At 40.1% G+C, this 24,609-nt stretch overlaps 1 protein-coding gene across 7 annotated transcripts in view; it reads left to right on the top strand.

The window, feature by feature from the left end:
• ltbp1 (latent transforming growth factor beta binding protein 1) overlaps window positions 1-24,609 on the top strand; it is a 92,899-nt gene that overhangs the window by 49,806 nt on the left and 18,484 nt on the right. For 4 of the 7 annotated variants that reach the window (XM_086121993.1, XM_086121995.1, XM_086121991.1 and 1 more), the window contains 10 exons: window positions 502-675; window positions 5,621-5,640; window positions 6,088-6,190; window positions 12,058-12,144; window positions 12,564-12,689; window positions 13,915-14,040; window positions 16,661-16,780; window positions 17,542-17,664; window positions 18,583-18,708; window positions 22,802-22,930. In XM_086121993.1, the coding sequence (XP_085978119.1) occupies window positions 502-675; window positions 5,621-5,640; window positions 6,088-6,190; window positions 12,058-12,144; window positions 12,564-12,689; window positions 13,915-14,040; window positions 16,661-16,780; window positions 17,542-17,664; window positions 18,583-18,708; window positions 22,802-22,930 (1,134 nt within the window). The remainder of the gene's footprint in view (window positions 1-501; window positions 676-5,620; window positions 5,641-6,087; window positions 6,191-12,057; window positions 12,145-12,563; window positions 12,690-13,914; window positions 14,041-16,660; window positions 16,781-17,541; window positions 17,665-18,582; window positions 18,709-22,801; window positions 22,931-24,609) is intronic. The other 3 variants (XM_086121996.1, XM_086121994.1, XM_086121997.1) reach the window with 2 other exon arrangements.

Genomic DNA, 24,609 nt, shown 5'->3' with positions numbered 1-24,609 from the left:
GCTGTACAGTAGTTATATACTTTTGCCACTGACCCTTTCTCTCAATTTTTTTTTCTCACATTTCCACAAACAGTTGTCTGATTCGAACATACTGAATTGCACTTTGTATGTAATGAGTTATCTAATATGGTTTGTGTGTGGGGTTTTTTGCCGTAAAATGGTGAAGAAATGGATTTTGTCCATTTCATATAAAATTGGAACAAGTGTGCATAGATTGTAATTTAATGGAGAAACACTTTGAGATGTTCAGTTTGAATCATTGTGGAAAATGACTGAACAGCAGCAAGCCTCAACACCAAGCTCAGCTCATTTACAGAAACAGTCTCAACTGTAACATACAGTATATAAAAGGTTAAATGTCTTTTTTTCTTATCATATTGCCATATGTAAGCACAACGGGAACTTCACTTCTGAAAATGATTCTGTGCATATAATATTGATGCCTTCGTGTGCAGATATTTCAATCGGGTTTCTAAATGTTTGTGTTATTTTCCTTCATAGCTATGTTCAAAGAAATTTGCCCCGGTGGAATGGGCTACACGGTTCTCCCAAATCCACCCGTCAATAAACCAGTTACGGTCCACCAGACACCTATTGATCCACTTATCCCTCACCCCTTGCCAACACCAGAAAAAACAGTTGTGGCTTTCGGGAAGCCAGAAGAGAATATACCAGGTGAGTCTGTGATTTGGTTAGTTTCATTGAATATGCATTGAAAAAATGAGACATACTGAGTGAATGTTCTTCATCAGAATGATACTTAAAATTTGACACTGAAGGAAATACACCTTGCGTTTGGAGACTCAGGATGCCATTAGTCAGTGTTTGGTACAATATGAACACAATTCATTAGCTCAGAAGAAGAAAAAAAGTTTTCTCAGGAGGAAAGAGTGATGCATTATTTCTTTGGATGATTAGATTTCGGGGAAACAATTTCAGTTAATGACTGCAGCTAATATGGATAACAGACAATTATTCCTGTTTCCTCTCATACGATCCTTTGCCAGGCCATGACTGCTGACTGCTGAACTTGCTGTTTGTGGGACTTTCTGCCTTCTAATTTGTCTAAAATAAGTGAAAAGTATGCACATTTGGATAACTGGATTGGTTTTGGAAACAATTAAATGTCATTGTCTGGAAATTTTGGGCTCCTCTGGCTGTCTCTTTTGGGTCATTATCAATCTGAGACGTTCATGGTTTTGTATTGTATTGAGCCAAGTTGAGCTATTTAGCTGCATGTGATCAACCCTCTACATTTAACAGACATGGCGATGTCTCTTGGACTTGATTTACAATACAGATCTGAATGCCCAATTCTTGGTTCAGGTTGTGCCTAAACTGTATATATTGTTCAAATCTATGATAGAGCTGCATTTAAGTGACCCAGATATGTCACCTATGTGCAGATATGTGACTGAAAGAACGAGATCCCGGATACAAGTGCCCGAAATTAGTTTCCTCCGTAGGGTATCCGGGCATTCCCTGAGAGATAAGGTGAGAAGCCCGGTCATCCGTGAGGGGCTCAGAGTCAAGCCACTTAGAGAAGCCAGATGAGGTGGCTCGGGCATCTGGCTAGGATGTCTCCTGGACGCCTCCCTGTTGAGGTGTTCCGGGCATGTCCCACCGGCAGGAGGGTCCGGGGACGACCCAGGACACGTTGGAGAGACGATGTCTCCCAGCTGGCCTGGGAACGTCTCGGGATACCACGGGAAGAGCTGGAACAAGTGGCTGGGGAGAGAGAAGTCTGGGCTTCCCTGCTAAAGCTGCTGCCCCCACGACCTGGCCCCGGAGAAGCGGTAGAGAATGGATGGATGGATAGATATGCAGTTTACCACCCCCAGAACACAACGGGACAGAAATGAAACTGACAACATTGGCTAGCAACAACATAAATCACTTATTATTTTTCAATACTCTGTTGGACCATCCTAGATTTCAAGGAACAAGCGCATCAAAGGTAGCCACCAAATTTGCTGTTTTTGAGAATCCAGATTGCCAAAATCTGTCTTCTTTCAATTATACCCTTAAATCTGGTCCTTATCAGGTCCCAAAATTTGAAATACAACCTCAGATGAACAATAAGGCATGACGTATTTCACTGTGCTGTTCAAAGGGCAGAATTATTTTGGCTCATTCACCTAACAGCGTACAGCCAATTAAGGCATTCTTTCATCTGTAGCTCTCCTGGTTATTGTCAATGGATTTTTGCTCCATGTGCAGGACTTTGTATGCGGCAATGGTTGTTTAAAGTTCTAAATAAATAAAGTTGAGTTCCTTTGTCTAGTCAAATCCAATCAAAGCAATCGTGTTTGACAGACTGGAATCCCAGCTTAACCAATTTCGATTTTCCGCAGGGGAGACAGCTCTTAGCTCAAATGGAAGCGCATTCCACAATTTGAGGGCAACAGATTGCAAAGACAAAATTCAAGACTTCAGTTTTTGCCCCATTCAGCCATAAATTGCAGTCAACAATAATGCAATCGGTTATCAAAATTAACACAAAAATAAATCTGAAGGTGGATGCTTTGCTCCCATCTCTTGGCAGATGCATTCAAAATGGACCCTTAACGAAAACCCTAGAACAGGAAAAATTGGCAAACTGTAACAAAGACATGTTTCATTTGTGGTTGTAGGCAGGATATTGAATGGACTTGAAGTGATCTTCATCAGAATTTTAGAAGGAAAGTGGGAGCGAAATTAGCTAGAGGTATGTTAGTAGAAGATCTAGTCGGAGGCTTTAGGGGTGGAATCTTGTCAAGAATTACAGAGGAGTCTGACTTTAACTGAAACTTGACTATTAGCATTACTACTTAAACGCTGCATTAAACTGGCAAAAGCAGTGGGAATTACAGAGAGCTTATGTCATAGCATATGTGAAAGTTTTGTATGTTTACTGCTTGAACAATCTGAAGTAACAAACATAATGAAACATTTACAGTTATCATCTGCGGCCGTGCAGCTCTTCAGAAACAATGGTTAATACCCGAACTAGGTCTAAAAACATGGTCTAGGAGTGTAGCATTGAACATGTGCTGGGCCGTTGACACGTTCAGTGAAATTAACCGATCCAATGTAATTGTTAGCATTTTTGACAAAGCAGTTCGTGCTGTCATTTGCAGGCACAGTAAAATCAAGTATAAAATTCTTTCAAATGGTTGTGATGGAGGCTAACAGCAATAGCTTGAACGGGGAAGCCCAGACTTCCCTCTCCCCAGTCATTTTTTCCAGCTCTTCCCGAGGGATCCCAAGACGTTCCCAGGTCAGCTGGGATGCATAGTCTCCCCAGTGTGTCCTCACTGCCCCTCTTGAATCTCAGACTCGACTTCCTGACTGACTCTCCACCACCCCTGAATAGACCTTACCAGGGAAGCTGAGGAGTGTAGTCGGAACACATCCTGCAGTCCCCCCTTCTTCAAAAGATGGACCACTGCCGCGTCCTGCCAATCCAAAGGCACTCCCCCCAATGACCACACAATATTGTTGAAGCTTGTCAACCAGGACAGCCACTCAACATCCAGAGCCTTAAAGAACTCCAGGCGGATCTCATCCAACCCTGGGGCTTCGCCACCAAGGAGCTTATTAACCACCTCAGTGACTTCAACCCCAGAGATAGGAGAGCCCACCTCAGAGTCCTCAGATCCTGCTTCCTCTAAGGAAGGCATGTTGTTGGAGTTGAGGAGGTCTACGAAGTATTCTTTCCCATTCTTGCTTGATGTACAGCTTCAACTGTTCACCAGCCCGGGATCTCCGTTCTCGTCTTTTACGCTTCATAATGCACCACACATTTTCAATAGGAGACAGGTCTTGACTGCAGACAGGCCAGTCTAGTACCCGCACGCTCTTGCTAGCTGTTATAATATGTGCAGAATGTGGTTTGTCATTGTCTCATTGAAATAAGTAGGAGCGTCCATGAAAAAGACATTGCGAGGATTGCAGCATATGTTTCTCCAAAACCTGTATGTACCTTTCAGCATTATTGGTGCCTCCACAGATGAGTAAGTTACCCAGGACATTGGCACTAACACAGCCCCATACCATCACAGATGCTGCCTTATGAACTTTGCGTCCCTAGAGTCCGGATTGTTCTTTTCCTCTTTGGCCCAGAGGAAACGGCATCCACAATTTCCCAAAACAATTTGAAATGTGGACTCATCAGACCATAGAACACTTATCCACTTTACATCAGTCCATCTCAGATGAGCTCGGGCCCAGAGAAGATGGTGGCGTTTCTGAGTGTTGTTGATAAATGGCTTTTGCTTTGCAGTGTGTGTGTGTGTGTGTGTGTGTGTGTGTATGTGTGTGTGTGTGTGTGTGTATTCTGTATTGTACCTTTGAATCACCTTAGCAGGGGTGGGCAAACTACGGCCCGCGGGCCGGATCCGACCCGTTGGTCTTTTTAATCCGGCCCGCCGAAGATTGGTGCACAATTAAGGTTTGATTGCATTCATTTCGTTTGGACTTGTAATGACAAGTATTTCAACACCAGGTGGCGCAGTTACTTCAAGTTGCAGAGCACAGGGAGGGAGGGGAAGATGAAGAAAGAGGGAGAGAGTAATGACCATGGAAGGGAAAGTGTTATGATTCTGATTAAACGAAGCGGGTAACAAAGTACGAAACATTCAGGAGACGCCTGGAGTCGGAAAGACTCAAATCTACGAGACTTTGAAAAACAAGGAAGCGATTCTTACTCAGTCCGATTCTGGCAATTTCCATGCTGAGAGTGAATTGCTTGTGGCTCGAGTAAATGAACATTTCCTAGAATGGTTTGATTGTTATCATGTTAAAAACTTTCCGCAAACTGGACCGCTAATAAGAGTCGGAGAGCAGTCAAATGTGTAGAGCGTGAACAACAGGGGGCTCAGTACACATCCTTGAGGAGAACCGGTGCTGAGTATGATGGTGGAGGAGAATGTTACATTATTACTGGCATACAAAGACATTGTGCTATCTTCTTTATTTTCTATTTCTATTTCTAACTTTTGGCCCGGCCCTCCACAATATTTTCTGCTTCTCATTTGGCCCCCCCAGGAAAATAATTGCCCACCCCTGCCTTACAGTATATTCCCCACAGTCACTGCTCATCCCTCTTTGCAAAGGTGTGTCAGGAGACGTACATACAAGTGTACAATCAAAAACAAAGTTGTCAAGAGGGGGAATTTCATTTCAGCTATTATTTCGGATATGCTTGACTGTTTCCAGGTTAGTGCTGCACAGTAGAGTTACCATTTTTGTAATAGAGTGAAAGTGACTTTCCCTGGCATCCTGGACTAAAAAACAAACAAACAAACAAATAAACAAAAAAGACAGAAATCCATCACCCAACATTAGTGATTGGACCAGAAAGTATAATGATGCCTGGCAGCCACTAATTTTGACTTTTTAGCACCATGTCCAATACTGGTGGGGTAGTATGTTGTTATATTTGCAAGATAAAAATCCTCACTGTGATATTTGACATTTCATGCTGGTACTCAATATTTTCATGATTATCAATTAGTACATGACCTGGCCATTGTATATTCAATTGGCTCTTCAAGGCCAAACTTCTTTTTAATCAATGTTCTACTGTTTCCATCATTATATTGAACACGTTTTCTTTTTTGTATTTTGCGGTTATTAGCAACCACAGCCCCAGATCAGGTAGGTTGCGTTGAGACAGCTGGCATGCGCAAAAGTGCTATCCGCTGCTGCATTGTAGCCAAACTGCATTTGCATGAAGTCAGACACTTGTTGCATTATTTGAGTTATCGAAGAAAGCTTTTTAAAGAGTAGCGCAATATATGACACAAATTCATTGAAACTTCATGGATACAATCTAAAAAGTATTTGAATGCTTTTTATGAGCAACCCATTGTGCAAAAGTAAAAGACAATGTGCCTTCTGGCTTCCCTGCTGAGATGCTCATTCTTGCTCTATAACTGAGTTACAGACAGTTACCATACAAGCTGAATGCTAATATTCTTACGGGCATGCATCTTGCATGGCAAAAGCTTGATGTGCTTCACGTGCAAGCCGAAATGCTAATATAGCCAAAACATTTGCCAACCTTATTTTTCTGTTATTGTTCTCTGTGTTTTGTCATTGAAGGAGCTGGTAGGACCCGTGGTTAGTAATAGGCCAGTCATTGATTCCATACTACCCCAGCTTTCTCCAGGTGTATCCACTGTGAGGATGAATGCAGCTTACCCAGGTGTTTACCCTTTACATATTAGACAAGCAAAACACTAAAGTCGTGTAAATCTATATTATCTATTCTTATTGTATGACTAAAAGTGTTGTGTGCTCAACACTAAACTAAACCACAGCTCTTGAGGAAAAAGTGTTTCCAACACAATTAAAAGGTGTATTTTGTTGAGAACAAAATAATGAAAAATTATCATATATGACCCATTGAGGATTGATATAAGAACCATCCTCAAAATCAGTGAATGATCCAACTTCTCGGAAAATCTCATTATAAGTCATTATAGGCAGCAATAGCTTGTCTGTAAGGACTTGGGCTTTGGAAACGCAAGGTCACGGTTTAATTCCAGCTGCAGACAAAACGAAATAGGAACAAAAGTGACTTGCCCCGTTGAACTTTCGACCCTTTGCCACATTTCAGGCTTCAAACATAAATTTATAAAAGTGGATTTTTTTTCCAACACCAAGATGGACACAATCATGAAATGGAATGAAATTCATCTGAGATTTTAAACTTTTTTTTAAAATAAAAAACTGAAAAGTGGGGCATGCGATATCATTCGGCCCTTTTACTGTCAGAACTCCAGAAGTTCCCTGATGATTTGTTCTGAAAGTATTCAGGTTTATGTGGTACTGAAGTGCCGCCACAAAGTGGTAACAATAATAATAGCCATTTGGGCCATTTTCTTAAGTCTGCAATTATGACAGAAACTCAGCTTAATCTGTCATCTGTCGTTACCGTCAAAACTTTGAGACAGGTACATATTGCCAAAGGAGTAGAAAATGGGAACAAAGCTTATAGCATCTTCGTAACGTGTTTTGTTGCCAGTATAGTTTCAATACACCCCATTAAAGATATTCAGAAAGGCATTTTACATGCAATAAATGTTTGGCACAAATGGTAGCTTTTTGGTGGACTGAAAGTAATCAAGTGTGAACAACATAATTCGAAGACAAAAGTATTACTCTGTGATTGGTATCAGGATTTCAGTTGCACTATAAATTTGCACAGCTGCAAATTTTGCTTGGTCCTCGCAGCGGGAGATTTCAGAATTAGTTATATTTATGACAGCAGTTTATAGAATGGGAGACGCCCAAGAGTTGCATATGTTGTTTGGTCACAGCAGCAGTAGAAATCACATTTTGTTTCATTTAAGATGGTGTTTGTGAGAATGCCAAAAGAGGGGAAGAGCCAAACATCTAAAACAATCAAACAAACAACAATTGTAAACATCTGGTGAGCTAACTGAGCTATACATATGGAATAATTTTGTGCAGCCTGCCTTTTTTTTCCTGAGGATCGACTCATTTACTTTGGGCATCAGGTGGGGCACACCCTGGACAGGGTTGCCAGCCAATTGCAGGGCAGACGATTATTTAAGTCGCAACAATAGACAAACGTGGTCTTCCTGAATTAATACTGTACTACAGAAACAATTATATGTTGTCATATTTTTATTGGACGCACCATGTGAACACATTCATCAATGTTCCAAGAGCCAGTCAAACAAGAGTTCAATGCGACATGATTGATGGTGTTGGTTCAAGCTGCCCTTCCATTTAAAACAAAACAAAACAAAACAAAACAAAACAAAACAAAACACACTCCAGTTTAGAATTTTCTATCCTCAAGAAGGTTTGCCCAATGTGAACCATGCCTCATAGAAGAGCTCTCAGAAAACCTACAATTAGGAACTTTTCATTTACATCCAAAACTATGTCTAAAAGCTTTAAGGTTCTTTATTCCATGGTAAAACAGATTGGCTTTGGTCAAGGGAAAGACAGGCAGCTTTATTTATGTAGCGCATTTCTTAACTCTGTGCTTCACATAATTAAAAGGGCATTTAAAAAAACATTTACATTGACAAACAAAACTCTTAGACTTTACATTTTAAAGCAAAGTAAATAAAAAAGTAGCTTGCTAAAATTGCTAAAAGAACTTAAAGTTATGACATTTTCAAGCAGTCACAAACAGAAGAGTCAGACATTTAAAAACAAAGTAATGCTAGAAAAAGTATCTTTCTAAAATTACTAAAAGAAAGTAAAGTGAAACGGATTTAAAAAGTCATACATTTAGGAAAACACACACACACACACACATATATATATAGAGAGAGAGAGAGAGAGAGAGAGAGAGAGAGAGAGAGAGAGAGAGAGAGAGAGAGAGAGAGAGAGAGAGAGAGAGAGAGAGAGAGAGAGAGCAATCCCTCATTTTTCACGGTTAATTGGTTCCGGTCCCTCCTGCCCTCGCGAAAAGTGAAAAACCGCTATGGAGGAAATTTTATTTCATGCAGTTATTCATTTGTTTTAAACAGTGACACAACACATTAATTGAACTGTCGTCACTCGGAAACATCTATAGATATAATGGAACTGCGTGTTATCTTCATGGGGACCAGAGCCAACATTGATGTTCTGAAAGATTTGACTCAAGGGTAGCATACACAAATTGAACAAAAAGGGATCCAGTCTCATGGCCATTCGATCAGATTCAAAACTTCCAATGGAGAAAGTTCAGCATTGTTGCTATTCTACTTGGAAGTGGCCATCCTGCAAGGATGACCACAAGAGCAAAGCACAGTATGCTCGTTGATGTGAAGAAAAACCCTCGTGTTGGCTTAAGACTTACAGAAATAACTCTGTTGACAAATCTATAATATGTATAATATTAAACAAGAATGAATTTCCTTCATGGATACCACAGAAGAAGCCATTGGCGTCCAAAAAAACACTGCTACAGATCTGAAGTTTCCTGGATAGACACCGCTCTTGGCAAGCTGTTGTGCTGACAGATTAAACCAAAGTTGAGTTGTTTGGAGGGAATACACAACGATATGTGTGGAGAAAATAAGGCACACACCACACGACCATCAAAACCACTTCCCAGCTTTGAAGTATCTTGGAGGAGTCCACATGGTCCGGGAATGCTGTCCTAATCCTACGCCCGGAAACATTGTTGTCATCGAAGAAAATATTAATTACCAAGTTAATCGAGACATTTTGCAGATGACTCAAGTGCTTCTGTCTACCAGTTAAAGCTTAACAGAATGTGTGTGATGCAATCGGACGACCAAAGAGTTGAAGTAAATGCACCACTCAACGGCTTCAACAGAAGAAAATACACCATCTCAGGAGCCTTTGACCTCAACCAGATTTAGATGTTGTGGCATTACCTCCACAGAGGACTTCACACCGAACATCACTAGAATATTGGTGAACAGAAACAGTTATGTAAAGAAGAATAGTCCAAAACGCTACTTGACCATTGGCAGGTCTGATCCGCAGCTACATGGAATGTCTCGTTGAGGTTATTGCCACCAAAGGAGGCCCCATCAATTATTCAATCGACAGCTTCACATACCTTTTCGTGTTCTATAAAATCAGGGAAAGAAATATTTTTTGTGGGGTACTAATCCCATAAAAATGGTTTGATTAGATAACAAATTTTCGCACATGATCTGAATGCGCTGTATGCACATACTGTATTCAATTCAATTCAATTACAAATTAATTTTTAGTCAGATGTGCTCTATGTGTAACATACAGCAGAGATGAAATGTCTTCCCTCTCAACCAGACAAGACAAGAGGAGCCGCTGCGGGTGCCCGCGCCACCATCAAAGGAACAGTTAACATAAAATGACAAAATAATATAACACAACACATAAGACGCAGACAGTCACGCAATCCAAACCACTTTTCTTGCATACACTTTGTTGTTTGTAGCAGTTATAGATGAAAGAGGAGCAAATCAAAGTGTCCTTTTCACCAGTGGATCAAAGATGTCATGCTCAAAATGTGCACACGTCTGCTACAAGCTAAGTTTGAAAGCAACGAAAAGCTGTAGCCTCCATTAAGGAAAAAGAGATTGGCTCTCATCTCCTGTCCCATGTAAATCCGCTTCAATTCCAAGCCGCGACTCCCAGTTCCACAGATGCATCGGCGCTCTGCACTGACGCTCCTTTCTTCTCATCATCAGCTCCCCAAGCCATGCATCCATCCATCCATATTAGCACAATTATACAACTTGTAGCAAAAACTATGCAATCCCCATTCTCAGAAGATTCAGTTGTTTAAATTTGTTGGGGGGGGGGGGGGGGTAAACGAATCACTGACAGGACACAAAATTAAAGTCATTTTAAGTGGCAACTTTCTGGGTTGAAGAAATGCTCAAAGAAATCAAGCAAAACAATCAGAGGGAAAATTCTGGGTTGAAGAAATGCTCAAAGAAATCAAGCAAAACAATCAGAGGGAAAATTCTGGGTTGAAGAAATGCTCAAAGAAATCAAGCAAAACAATCAGAGGGAAAAATATGAGGAAAAAATGATTTCTTCACCCCGTAAATTTACATTCCCAAAACTTAGACTTGCATCCGATTAGATCTGCTCGTTCGTCTGCAGGTAAACAGGAGTGATCACACTTAGGAGAGCCGTTGCACCAAATGCACTGATATGAATCATGGCTTCATCATGGAATATCTCACTTGAAATAAAGGAGAGGATTATCAAACTTCTTAAAGAAGGTAAATCATCACGCAATGATGCAAAAGATGTCGGTTGTTCACAATCAGCTGTGTCTAAAATCTGGACCAAGTACATACAACGTGGGAAGGTTTTTAAAGGCAATCATACCGGGGGACCAAGGAAGACATCAACACAGAAAATGCACAGCCAAATAAATGCGGGATGAATCAAAGGAAACTCGAGACATTTGTAACCGAACTTTAGGAAACTGCCGCAAGGAAATAGAATCTACATACAGAAAAGCTAAATGAAATCCATCATTAATGCCCAAGCAGAAAAAAATCTGTTACAATGGGCTAAGGAAACGCAATCGTTGTCTGTGGATGACTGGATGAAAATCATAGTCATTGATCAGTCGCAAATATGCATTGGGCAAGGTGATGATGCTGGAACTTTTGTTCCGTTGGAGATTCATAAAGCCTGAAGAAAACATGCACATTTCACCAGTCAATGATGACATCAGGCTGCGTGTCGGGTAAATGCACTTGAGAGACTGTCATTACACCTTCAGTAAATGCACAAGTTTACATTCTTTTTGGACACTTTCTTGTGACTCACTTGATGATGAAATCTTTTTGCATGATGCTTCCAAACCGCAAAGCTGCTCTGACAAAAGCAATCGAACAAAATTTGAGTCAGATTGATGAAGGGTACTGTTTGTCATTCATCGAGCCTTTTGAGGTTGCGAGCTGTTCCAAAAGTCAGAGTTGGTGCAACAAAGTACTGGTGTTGTGTTGAAGTGTGACTTTGTTGTTGTTTTTCACAATTCCATTTTTTTCCCTCAGTACTGATTGATTCCATATTTTTCCTTCTGCTTGGTCCAAACAATTTACTGTTACCAAATCTCATATTTTTCTTGTTTTGTGTTTCTTAAAGTTACCATTTAAAATGATTTGTTTTGCGTCATGCCTACGATTGTAGTCTGATTTTGACTACTGGTAATTCCAGATTTATTTATTTTTTTGCAAGGGCTTGTATTAATTACTAGTGCAATGCTTGCTGATGAAGGGCCACCTCCAAGAGAGAAAATACAATTGATGCTTTTTCTGATTTTATGGCGGCTCCGCTGGCCTTTGCACTTCCCCACGTTTGAGCACAAATAGCCACAGGACAGTGTCTATATCTGCCCCCTGATCAACATGGTAATGAAAAGTCATGCTCATGTTGGCACTGTGGGACTGGAAAGGGAGTATCAAGTGTCTGAGTGTCTGAATTGTACAGGACAGGACAGATTCAAAACAGACTGCAAAAAGAGGGGGGAAAGGGTGCTTTAATTCTTAAACATTTATTCAAAGCATATCACAGGCATGTCATTAATCAATGTATTAATTTGTCTCTTGTAAATTTTAACAGAGGTTGTTGAGCAGAGTTCCCCGCCTGTTCCAGTGGAGGTTTTCCCTGCTAATGCAGGCCAAGACATTGCACCGACTCAATCTGCAGGTACGATGCACTCATTTGTAGGGAGACTGAACTTTCCGCTTGCTCAAACCAGGTCTAAGTCTTGGCGCAGGTGGTGTAATGCGGTTTTGGTGGATTTGATCAAAGTGCAGGCAGACTTGTGGTGGATGTCAGAATATTACATTCTTAAATATTACAACAGAACCCTCTCAATCACAGCACAAATCAATTCATTGAATACATTATTATTATTACGTTGATCTTTATTATAATTTTAAAATGACATCCCTGGGTATGGGTGGAGTGGGGGACTTATATATATATATATATATATATATATATATATATATGGTATAGATAGAGATAGAAGATATGAGATTATTACAGTTAATCATCAGTTAATGACACGATATATGGGATTTTGGTGTCATAATTTTATTTTTCCTTTCCTTCTGAAACAGAGGTGGATGAGTGCCAGATCAACCCTTATATCTGTGGCCAGGGGCTTTGTTACAACACAGCCGAAGGCTTCACCTGCCATTGTAATGAGGGATACCGCTTGAGTGATGCACTGACCTCTTGTGTGGGTGAGTGTAAAATGCTAAGGCCATTAAGTTTAAAGATGACTTTATCATCATGTCTTTTTACATGGACAGAATGATATTTGCTTCTTTTTTTTTTGCTCATTTTTTCTATATTGTATACATTGTTCTAATTTTTGTCTAATTAACAAAATGTCAGCGAGGATAGGCTCGAGTTAACATGACTCAAATTAGGGAAAACAGGTGTGAATGGATAGAGAAATGTAAAAGGTAACTTTTAATTCAAAAAGAAAATTGCTGCTGAACTGTCATGTTAAAACAAAAATACAGCATTTTTATACTACATGACATTCCGATGACGTTACAAATGACCTTTCTCTGTATTTTTACAGCCTGGTCTTTCATGTGATAATAACTACCAATTAAGGAGAGAGAAAAATATCCGGTTATGTTTTTCTTCAGCCCTAGAGGAGGACACAGAACTCTCCCCTCACTCCTAACAAAGACAAAAAAAAAAAACACACAAAAACGACAGTTAAAACAATAAAATAATATCATAAAACAGCAAACACAGTAAAACAAACAAGTCGAATGATGAGTCAAAAAGCCAAAGAATAAGATTTGTTTTAAGACGAGTCTTAAAGATGGACAGAGTGGGCACTTGCTCAACGTTTAATGGGAGGTCATTCCAAAGGGAAGGGAAAAAAAAACATTGATCTCCTCTGATCCTCCCCTTAGTCCCGGTATCTCCAGTAGCATCTGGTCCTCTGACCTGAGGCAGGTGGGATGGGCTGGGGTGGAAGGGCTCGGATAGGTGAGTTGGGGGAAACCAGATTTAAAGACAAATAAAATAATTTGGAGAATTAAAATGAACTCCAAAATATACAGGGAGCCAGTGAGCACAGGCCAGAATTGGAGTTATGTGCTCCCACTCCGAGTGCCAATTTGAAGGAGAGCAGCAGTATTTTGGACCAACTGGAATTGCTTTGGGAGGACTGGCAGTCTCCAAAATAAAGTGCATTGCAGTAATCCAGCCGAGATGCAACAAAGGCATCGATTACTGTTTGCAAGTGCTTTTAGGGGGAGTTCTGTATTTTATTTAATTTAATTTTTTTAATTTAGTTGCATTAAAACCAAAGGAAAAAGACAAATTTATTGCTTATATGGCTTTGGCTGTTTTCTTTTTAGTCTGAATACTCAATTAGGGCTTTTTCCCCCATATGATCATATTGTTTTTCTAACCAGATTCTATGCTCTATTGTTTGTTCAGATTTAGATGAATGTTTGGAGACCCCATCTTTGTGCTCCGGTGGTCGGTGCCAAAACACCGAGGGTAGTTTCCTTTGTGTGTGTCCACAAGGATTCCTTGTTGACGACATGGGAACCGCTTGTGTAGGTCAGTATGTGAAGTTTTTCCTGAAATTTTCATTAAGTACACCATCCATTTGACGAGACAAATGTTTTCTCTATGCCTTTATCTTAGTTGACACATTTACCAGCGTGTGAATCTGTTCTACCACACACGCGACAAACCAGAACCAGATACTGGGCATGAGCATTTCAATTTCAATTTCTGTTAGAGTTTTAGTCGGGTCTTCGTTTCAATCTGTCGTTTGCGTTTTTATTAGTTTGGGTCATGTTCATACTGTTTTTAGTACAGTCAGGTTTTAGTCAACTATAACTCTGAGCATTTTAGTCTTATTCTTATTTTAAGTATGAATTGTCCATGACTATTTTAATGTAGTTTTAGTTGATGAAAACTGATGATGTTTTAGTCAAAGATGACTGATGACATTTTAGCAGATGTGGCAAATTCCGGTCCAGAAAGTAAAAGCGCAGCCAGAGTTGGGCTTTAGCTACAGGTGCTTCTACTCAACCGGCAGGTGAATAAACTTGATTACCTGCAGCTAAATTCCATCTTCTTTTTTCTGATCCAAAGAACATATCGCTCATCGGGATTGAGGAAAAGACGTTGTGACCCAGCCTCCAGAAATAACACGACATTTTGTGTCATACGATTTAGTGATAGTTATCGTCACGTGACCAGCATTTTTGTTGTGTCTCGTTTCATCTCCCTCACACGATTAAGTTTCGCTGACAAAATATTTCATCCTAATTTTTATTGATTACACTAAATTATGCGGCTCGTGGTGGCTATTAAATTGGTGGTGGCGATTACATTTTTGGGAAAATCGGCATTTGAGTCTTCCGGAATTTCTCTGAAAGGCTAAAATGCCAATTACGGCACCATTTACGAAGACCTGCTTGTCTGTACATTCACTTGATTCAATTTGAAAACTCACATCGTGGATTTAGCGTTTGATTCGTGGAAAAAAAGATGCGCTTACCCATACAACTGAAAGACAGGACACAGCCATTTGGGAAGTAAAAACAGTCAGTCTTGTGTGACTCAGCAAAGAGCACTGGGTCACACAGAAGTTCCATAGACTATCAAGTACGTATCAAGAGAATTCAAAGTAGGTGGAAATTTGGATGGAACCACGCTGACCACACTGTTACTAAAATCTGCACCTCCTTGCTGCCTGCTTCCTCGCTCTTACTCTGATATAAATATGAGGTAGTCAGTCATTTTGTGGTTTCTTGCCAATTCAACACAGAATTCCCCAACCACAAAGAGGAAACTGAATTGGAGCTGTAAGAGCAAACTAGCTGATGGTCATCACCCCAAAACTCAACCAAAACCTCCCCTCTTCCGTAGTGGTGAGAAAAGGATACTGTTATAACCTTTTGAGGATATGTTTTGGTTTAGACAGTATATGGTCGAAACAGATGCAACCCATCCATTGATTTTTAATGCACTGAAACACTTTTTTTGTACCGGGGTGGGGGGGGGGGGCATCTGGGCAGAATGACTAACTCCGAGTAACCCAGCTTCTTTACGCTTTCATGCAGTTTAATAATATGAGCTTTGCTATATCGGTTGTCAAGATGGTGCTTTACTGTTTTGGCTGACTCTGACATGCTATTTGGGCTACGATATTCTCTGTTGTTTTCCAAACAAACAATGAAAGCTTCATGATGCAAAACATTTTTAAAGTACCTTTTTCTTGTTGGTAGTTATGTGCAGTATAGCAGACACAACATTTGTGGAACTAAAGCTGTTGTTAATACAAGAGAGTTAAGCTTAGTTTATGATATGTCATATGCGTGAGGTCCGCATGGCTCCATGTGGCAAAATCATATCATTTCAGCAACCACGCCCGTCCACGTGGCACGTGGCAAATGTTTATTTGCTCAAGTTTTCCACCTCGCACACCTGTGAAAATTTGTAACTTTGCAGATGGTCCACACTGCTGTCGAGTTAGAGCTGTTGTAAATAACCGTGTTTTCAACTTCCTGTTTTTTTTTAAATGTATGTACTGTTTATTGTTCACCCCAAACTGATGTTTATCATTGAATACCAAAACAGCAGGAGTTTCGACATCTATTGTAGTGAAGTGTCATTCACGTGCTGAAAATGTTTATGTCTGAGACAATATTGTCTAACAGCGGGGGCAAGTCACGCAGACTGTAAATGCCGCAAAAGTTGTTTGCCTGATTGCGCACGTCTCATTTCTGCACAGGACGTACGTGCGTTAAATGTAAACCAAGCGTTAATCTCAGTTCCATGATACTGTATGTCATTTATAGGAATTGTTCTCGAAACTTTTGCACCACCTAAAAAAGTACCTCCTCAATGAACCGACATTAAAATACATTGTGGTAATAGTAGGACTACATGTTGGGGAAAATATCATTGTAAGTCATTGTAACATTATTAAAATGCAAATGAAATAAGTTAACAGCAAATTTAAAAAAAATTATGCACCTGAACTCTACTTGGGAAGTGATTCTTTTAAATAGAACTAGATTGAGCCTGAGTTCCACATTTTGACAATCACTGATTTATGGTATATTATAGCAAACAGTAGAATGTAAAATTGTCTGTGGGGGTAATACTTTCCGTTATTCATATATATTTTCTTCTTTTTTTTATTATTACTATTTTTTTACAGATATCAATGAATGCGCAAACAGCACAGCGTGTCCGTCTGGCATTTGTATTAACATCCCTGGGGGCTACAACTGCGGATCTTGCCCTCCTGGGTTCTTGGCGCAGGGAGGCCAGTGTGTAGGTAGGTCCAGTACTGCCGGCATTTTTTTTGTGAGTGAGTGGGTACATGCGTGCATGCATGCGCTAGTTGTAGTCAGCGCTTCATGTGCATCTTCTTCCCATATTGCAAACACCTGAAAGACGATCTCATTCATTTGGAGTTTTCTACGCGACCGAGAATGGGATGTGAGGTTGTGGCTTCTCTATAGTGCAAGGAAAGTCAAACCACTGTGTGGAGCTGGTGACAGGAAAGAAATATACCATGCTACAGGGTCATTTATAGAACTGAACGACGCAGCTCACAGATGGTTTGCATGTTTCAGCCAAATGAGCATAACTGTGTGTGCGGTACCCGTGGTAAAAGTAGCTGCACCGCAAAGGGTGATGACAGCAACTTTAATTCTATTACTGCGGAGCCTCTTTGTCCTCAGCTAATGCGAAGTCATTCAGTTGTTTATGTCGTTGATGCTGGCATGACTGCTATCTCAACAGTATGCAAATGGTGTAGTATGTCTACAACAGTGTTCATGTGCAGCGTTGAATTAAACTGATTCATTGATTGCTCTTGGCTAATCGGCAGTGTGCCAGTGTTGCTGTTGTTATTATTATTTTATTTTTTTTATGTCTGCCTCTCAGTAGAGTGATCCTCGGTTCAAATCTTGGCTCAGGCCTTCCCACATGGAGATGACATGCTCTGCCTTTGCTTGCATGTTGACTTTTTCTAAATCCATTGTTGATTTTCATCTTTTTCACATACCTGTTTATTTTTTGTGCATTTTTCAGATATAGATGAGTGCCAGGATCAACGTGTCTGTACCAGGGGCCACTGCATCAACACTGAAGGTTCCTTCGTCTGTCAGTGTGGGCCAGGTTTCAGCGTGTCTCTCTCTGGTGACCAGTGTGATGGTACAGTATATGTAGTGCATTATGTAGTCCGACAGTGCAAATCATTTAAACAGTATTAAAACATATTCGTTGAAGAGGACTCTCAGTTTACTATGGAGACTTCTTTCTATGGTGGTTTCCAAGTTGGAACATGCTGTAGTCTCTCACTAACCAATGCAAACCAAGAGGTGAAGATTTAGCGTGAAGTCCTACCTCACGCTAAATATAAAATCATCTACCGTATTTCCCGCACTATAAGGCGCACTTAAAAGCATTCAATTTTCCCAAAAACCGACAGTTCGCCCTATATATGAAAACAGTTTTGAAACAGGCCATTCATTGACGGTCGGCCTTATAATGCAAAGCGCCTACAGAAAATACAGTAATTCAAAACAGCATGTACAGTGGTAACTGAATGCTACATCACATTTTTATGCCACCGGGCGAACTAGCTCCTTTTCGCACCATTCTCAAATCTTGAAATTTCAGGAACTGCAACAGCTGAAGTATTGTTATCGCACTTGAAATTGTTCAATTTGTTTAAAGTCTTTCAGATTCAAGTTGAACTAGTTCCGTCACCACTCTTGTAACTCAAAACACTCATCGCAAATCATCTTTCCCCATTCCCGTAATTGTCTTCGCTTTGCCTTTAGTTTGTCCATCAACTTTAATTCGGTATGGCGTGAAGCAGCTTCTTTTTAGATGAATTGTTTACCATCTTCCAGACGCCTGCTTGTTGTCAAATGAGATGCCGTGGGGTCACTTGAACCATCAAATTTATGCTGACGAGTGAAAGCAAAAAAATAAGTGGGGGCACTTGTATCTGATGTCTCCACTGCATTTCTCTTCAAATTATTTGCATTTCAGTGTGAAGATGAAAATGTATCACCAAAAGATTTTTTCTCTGCTGCAACAGTCACTGATTTGTGCTTGCGGCAGATGTGGATGAGTGTTTGGAGGAAGACGAGCCATGCAAGTCCGTGGGGGAGTGTGTTAACAACATGGGCTCCTACACGTGTACCTGTCCCCGAGGGTACCAGCAGATCAACGGCACCAGCTGTAGAGGTTAGCAATGTGAAGGAATCTCTTACTGTGTTTTTTGTCAAGGGTCACTGAAGCGTGACAGTGTGCATAGTTAGCAGGTGTGGACACATTATGACGTTGATTTATATATATATATATATATATATATATATATATATATATATATATATATATATATATATATACACACAGTATATATATATACACACACACACACACACACATATACCTGTATATATAAATCAGTGGCGGGCCGTGCATTTCAACCTTAGGCCTTCAGTGACGTCACATACATTAACACAATATAGGCTCGTCAGGCAGCACTTAATTTCAGGAGCATTTAAAACCATCAAGTATGCATTCACAATTAAGAGCAGGAAACTAAATTTACAGATATTGTCAAAAATAAAAAGATTTTAAAAATACTAAATAAAATGCCACCCAAATTACGCTGTGTGATCATAAACAAGTCTGTCCAATAAATTGCGCAATGTCGCAGCCAACCACACAATAACAAAACAAACTATTCTTTGAAAATAAAATTAACAGATCATTTGTATTTTGAGAATAGGCTATACAACAGCAAATAACTGAAAATGTTGAGCAGCTGAGATTGAACGAATTTTAGTGCACAAAGCTGACTACAATGCGCCATTATAAATTGCAGGTGAGCTGATTTATTTGATACATTTTTGTATCTTTGTCATTTTATTTCGTTACCATTAATACGAACGAAATAAAATAACAAGAAGAAATGTTAAATAAAATTCATTTACTCACCAATGTAGTGCCTGTTCACTGAGCTGGAGATCTACGCGAGTGTCCCCAAACGTTTTTAAACGCACCGTAGCTTGTAAGTGCCCAGCCGTGCTCTGATGTTTCCTTGCTGCCTTGGTAAAACAACTTAAATTGGTAAATCCAGTGGAAGGTCCGTCTTGAAAATTGTGTGGAAAGTAGTCCTGCAACCAGATCAACGTCTTCTCCTTCGGCCATTTTGGGTCAAAATGCAGCAACAGCTCCCTCTAGCAGGCGCTAATCCAATCACCGAACGCGCACGTCCAGGGTCGACGTAAGCCCTTCTAGCTGGCCCTGGTACGCAGACTCGTGATCTGATTGGCTATTGCAAAATGACCAGTGTTGTGTCCAAGGACCGGCAACCCGAGGCCAAGGCCAAGGCCAAGGACTTGGAAAATGTTCCGAGGCAAGGCCAAGGCCAAGGACTTGAGAAATTTTCCGAGGCCAAGGCCAAGGCCAAGGACCAAGGACATGCCTCCGAGGCCAAGGCCAAGGACCAAGGACTGATTTTTAAGCTGAGGCCTAGCCGACGACATGTATAAAACAATGCTATCATACCACTTGGCAGGTCTTCATGATTTGCAACACCCCTCCATCATAACCCCTTGCACTCCCTAACGCTTGAATTAAGTGTTTTTATTCAAAGAGTAGAACAGTCACGGTACGTGTTATTTATACTGAGAAAAACTAAAATACAAGCATATGATATACATTTATGAATTAATGTTTTAGTGCAGGCGTTTCTTAATATGACGTAAATCAACACTCAACAGGCATGACATGGCACGGAAGACAAGTTGAGAAATGACTTTGCATAGAAGTCAATCACTGACTGCAGAAAAAGCGGTAATCTCTCAGTGATAATTTTACAGTTTACCGGCAGCGATTCCCAGGGACTCGCTGATCAGAAAAGTATGAGTCCCATTATGCATTGAGAGAGTCCCAAATTTCAAATTCTGAAATGGTCTACTTATTCAATTGCATATGATAATAACACAAACAACAACATATACTGTACATACAATTATAAACAAATGCTGCAAATATTTAAATAATTCAGTAGCAGGCCTGAGGATTTTGGAAATTCATGGTAACCGTTTTTCGGTTCTGTCGGATTACCCAATGGGAAACCATGGTAACTAATGTTGGGTTCCGTAAACGTTCATCATGGGAACCCATTTTTCTATTTTGACTGATATTCATCATCAAGAATTCTGACACTCAAAAGTATAATGTTTCTAGCGTAAATGTTTGAAAACGATGCATTAACAATAAACATTACATCAGTAGCTGTGTACTCCAGGTTTATTCCAAAAAATAAATGGATCAAAAACTGGTGTACTCATGTGGCATCATCAGAGTATTTTTTCCAATCTCACACTGCAAAGATTAATTTACTGGTAATCATTAATACAGGTAAGTATTGATGTGGCTTGACATCCTCTTCCCAAGACGATGCATGTGTAATGTACGATCAATTTGACGAAAGAATTTAACACACGTCATCATGAGTTCTACCAACAGTTAACATTAGCATTACTACACCTTGTGACGAATGTTTTATTCATAAAGTTACCATGCTACAACCAGTAAATTATAGAATAACCAGTACAGTTTCATAATATTTTTCATAACGATTAGCCTACAAATCTAATGACCAACTTGCCTCGTAATCGTGCCTCTCGTCGTATCTCGCTCTCGTGTTCTGTGCATACATTCCAGGTGAGTTTAGTGATACGCCCTTTGGACGATTCATACGAAAAATCAGACTGGCATTTCTATTTCTTAAATGTCGTAATTAGTAGACCTTTGTGAGGGGTTTTTTTCGCCGCCATCTCAAACTTTCATCCGCGCGATTCCTCAGTTTGCGGACTAAAATAGCAACCCGCATGCGCACATAACGTTATCTGTTGCATTCCCCCCCCCCCCCCCCCCCAAACACTGAAAGCAAATAAAAAAAAAAGTAAATTAGAAGAAAGACACTCTCACACCACACCACACCACACCACAAACACACATACAGGCGCAGTGAAATCGCGTTGATCACACAGTCAACTCGTGTGTGGTGACTTTTATGGTTAAACTATTTTTCGGTACCGTTAAAATGACGCTACGGAAACGACACGCTACCGGTAACGATTGTTACCGTGAAATCCTCAGGCTTGCCGTAGTTTTTTTTTTGTTTGTTTATTTGTTTTGACTGAGAAATTTCCTTGCATCCCAAAAACGCACATTATTTGGAACTGTGCGTCCCGTGGGAAAATTATGCGTCTAGGACGCGGGACGCAGAGGTAACGAGATGGCTGAATCTCTAACCATTCTCTGAGTACTACTATTATTACCACTACCACTAATACTACATTAATTAATACCTTCAAGTTCACAATAATAATAAATAATTAAATCAATCATGATTTTAAACTATGTATTATCAATATTCATTATTCCAAACATGAGAAAGCATTCAGCAAACATAACTGGAATCGAGCAAAAGGACTCCAAATCGCAGCGGCCAAACCCGGAAGTGATGTGCCGACATTATTGACTCCAGCTGTAACCCAAATTACTTGGTTCAAACAAACATTCTCGTGCCATCGCACACACGTGACGACTGTGCAAAAATAACTAAATAAAAGACACCAGAAAGGCTTTACACGCTATTTAAACTGCCGATCGCGAACGGAACGAACCGTGATTGAAATTAACTGTGATGCCGCTCTTTAAACGTTGTACTGACTGTCGGTGGCAGCCCCGCCCCTCTTAAAGCGACAGATAAAGTCATCAACGTGGGTTTTCCTGGATGGATTTGTTTGATTTCTTTATGATATTTGCGGTCCTCTGGCCCACTTTATACCAGTGGACGAAGGATTCGAGGCTCTAATCCCTCGTTGTGTCCGAGGACCGGCAACACGAGGCCAAGGCCAAGGTCTTGACTCCAAGGCCAAGGACCAAGGACTTAACTCCGAGGCCAAGGCCGAGGACCAAGGACCGCCCTTCGGTCCTCGAGCCGGCCCTCGAGGCCAAGGACCGGCTCGAGGAACACATCACTGAATAAATAAGTTATTTATCGAGTGGCTTTCAATGTTATTTAAAATAACATTGAACTCGACTAAGTGGCAATAATATGATGTAAAGAATACAGAGAATACTTTATTTTACATATTTATGAAAATAAAATAACATCAATTAAATTTATGTTATTATGTTTAGGCCAGCAGAGAAGGCCTTGCTGGCCCTGACGGAATGCCACTGATATATATAGACACACACATACACACACACACCCTCTGAATAGGAGCCCTGTTTCTTTGCTTTGCAGATGTCGATGAGTGTCTCGATGAGCCAGAACTCTGCTTGCCTTATGGTGAATGTCTCAACACAGAGGGATCCTATCTGTGCGCGTGTGGGAGTGGATTCACTGCTAGTCTTGATACGCCGTCCTGTGATGGTAAGATGTGAAAACACAGACAGAGTGCAGATGGAGCAAAAGTTTTTCACTAAGCAGTAAAGCTGTTTATCACACTTGTCAGTTCTCTGATTGTAATTCATGTTTCTTTGGGACGTTCTCTTTCACGTGAACGAAATGTCTCGACAACTAATCTTGAGTCAGCATTTCGACAAACCTCAGTGAGGAGCGCCAAAACCATTCCACATCTTTGAGAGATTATGAGATTTATTTAATTGACCTGTTCATTCCTATTCATAGTTGTTAAAAAGCCAGACATAACCACAGCATGGAAGCCAGAATCTGTGCTCATCCGACGCGCTTATTAAATTGCTTTCAATAGTTTTAATACCTGCAATGTCTCCTTTTCTACTTTTAAGACAAGGAAAATTTCTCTCCCGTTTCTTTCAGACATGTTGCTCACATTTTCTTGATAATCCAGAAGCTTTAGCCCCTGTGCCAGCACAAGTCTTTTCTCAAGTAAAAACGGTATTTTTAATAACAAACGGAAAAACTTACAGCGGTAAACAATCAAAGCCTTTGAGCGGACTGTCTAGAGTCTAGACGTACCGTAAATGAGGCACATTTCCTGCTTTAAGTCTGACTCAAGTAAACTTGGTCTCATTTGCTCTGTAAATGTCTGCTTCATTGAAACCACAAAGTGGTGGCAACTGTGTAATCTCATGCATTTGGTTTGATATCCTCTTCATTAATTCACGTGCTGTTTATCTATCTATCTATGTATCTATCTATCTATCTATCTATCTATCTATCTATCTATATATCTATCTATCTATATATATATATATATATGTACAGAGGGAGAGAGAGACAGAGGTGTGTGTGTGTTGTGTGTGTGTGTGTGTGTGTGCGTGTGTGTGTGTGTTTTGTTATTGCTGTCCAAGTATGTGTCTTGTACAAAATACAAACTCAATTCTGTAAACTAAACTTCAGATGAATTTACAAAACTATCTAACTGTTGTTTACATAATAATTGTAAAATACTCTTAAATATTCATCCGTTCGCGTTTAAATTAACAGTTGAATCAATCAGTTAACAAGAACAAGTGATAACTGTAATTTAACAGCATAAAGCAATGGATTGCTTTAGATTTCTGGTGTTAGAACAGTATCTTACTGTATTTCGAATAAATTGTAACATAGGTTAAATATTCATCCACATGTGTAAATTAACAGTAAATGGGTGTTGGAGAATAACCAACTGTAATTTAACAGTTTAAACATTTCCTGTCAAGCAGTGGTGATAGACACCACATTCCTAATTCCGCCATTTAACAGAAAATACATTGCGCTTCTTTATTAATGTCTTCTGATGGGAAAATGAAGCTTCAAATGTGCTTCATGAAACAGTTGTATTTTTCTGACCTTTCTATGGCACTCTCTGTTTAATATTGGGCTGAAATCACACTAACTTGCTGTTTGTTAAATCATTTTATTTAGACCAAGATTATGTTCTAAACGAGTCAAAAACTACAACAACTGGTAATGTAGCAAATCTGAAGTTTCACTGATTGCAGGTGTTTCTAACACAACACCTTGCATTGAAATGAGCCAGGAGGATTTCGGGCACACAGTTTTGGCATATACAAGCCTAGAAACAAAGATGGGAACACCAGCTATTTGCCAAACTTTACAATATCGTCCCGTTTCCCCATCACTAC

Source organism: Hippocampus guttulatus, chromosome 10 (genome assembly GCF_054856545.1).
Source record: "Hippocampus guttulatus isolate MCC_2025c chromosome 10, RoL_Hgut_1.0, whole genome shotgun sequence".
Taxonomy (NCBI): domain Eukaryota; kingdom Metazoa; phylum Chordata; class Actinopteri; order Syngnathiformes; family Syngnathidae; genus Hippocampus; species Hippocampus guttulatus.
The sequence above is the reverse complement of the archived record's forward strand: the minus strand, read 5'-3'. Positions and strand labels throughout refer to the sequence as shown.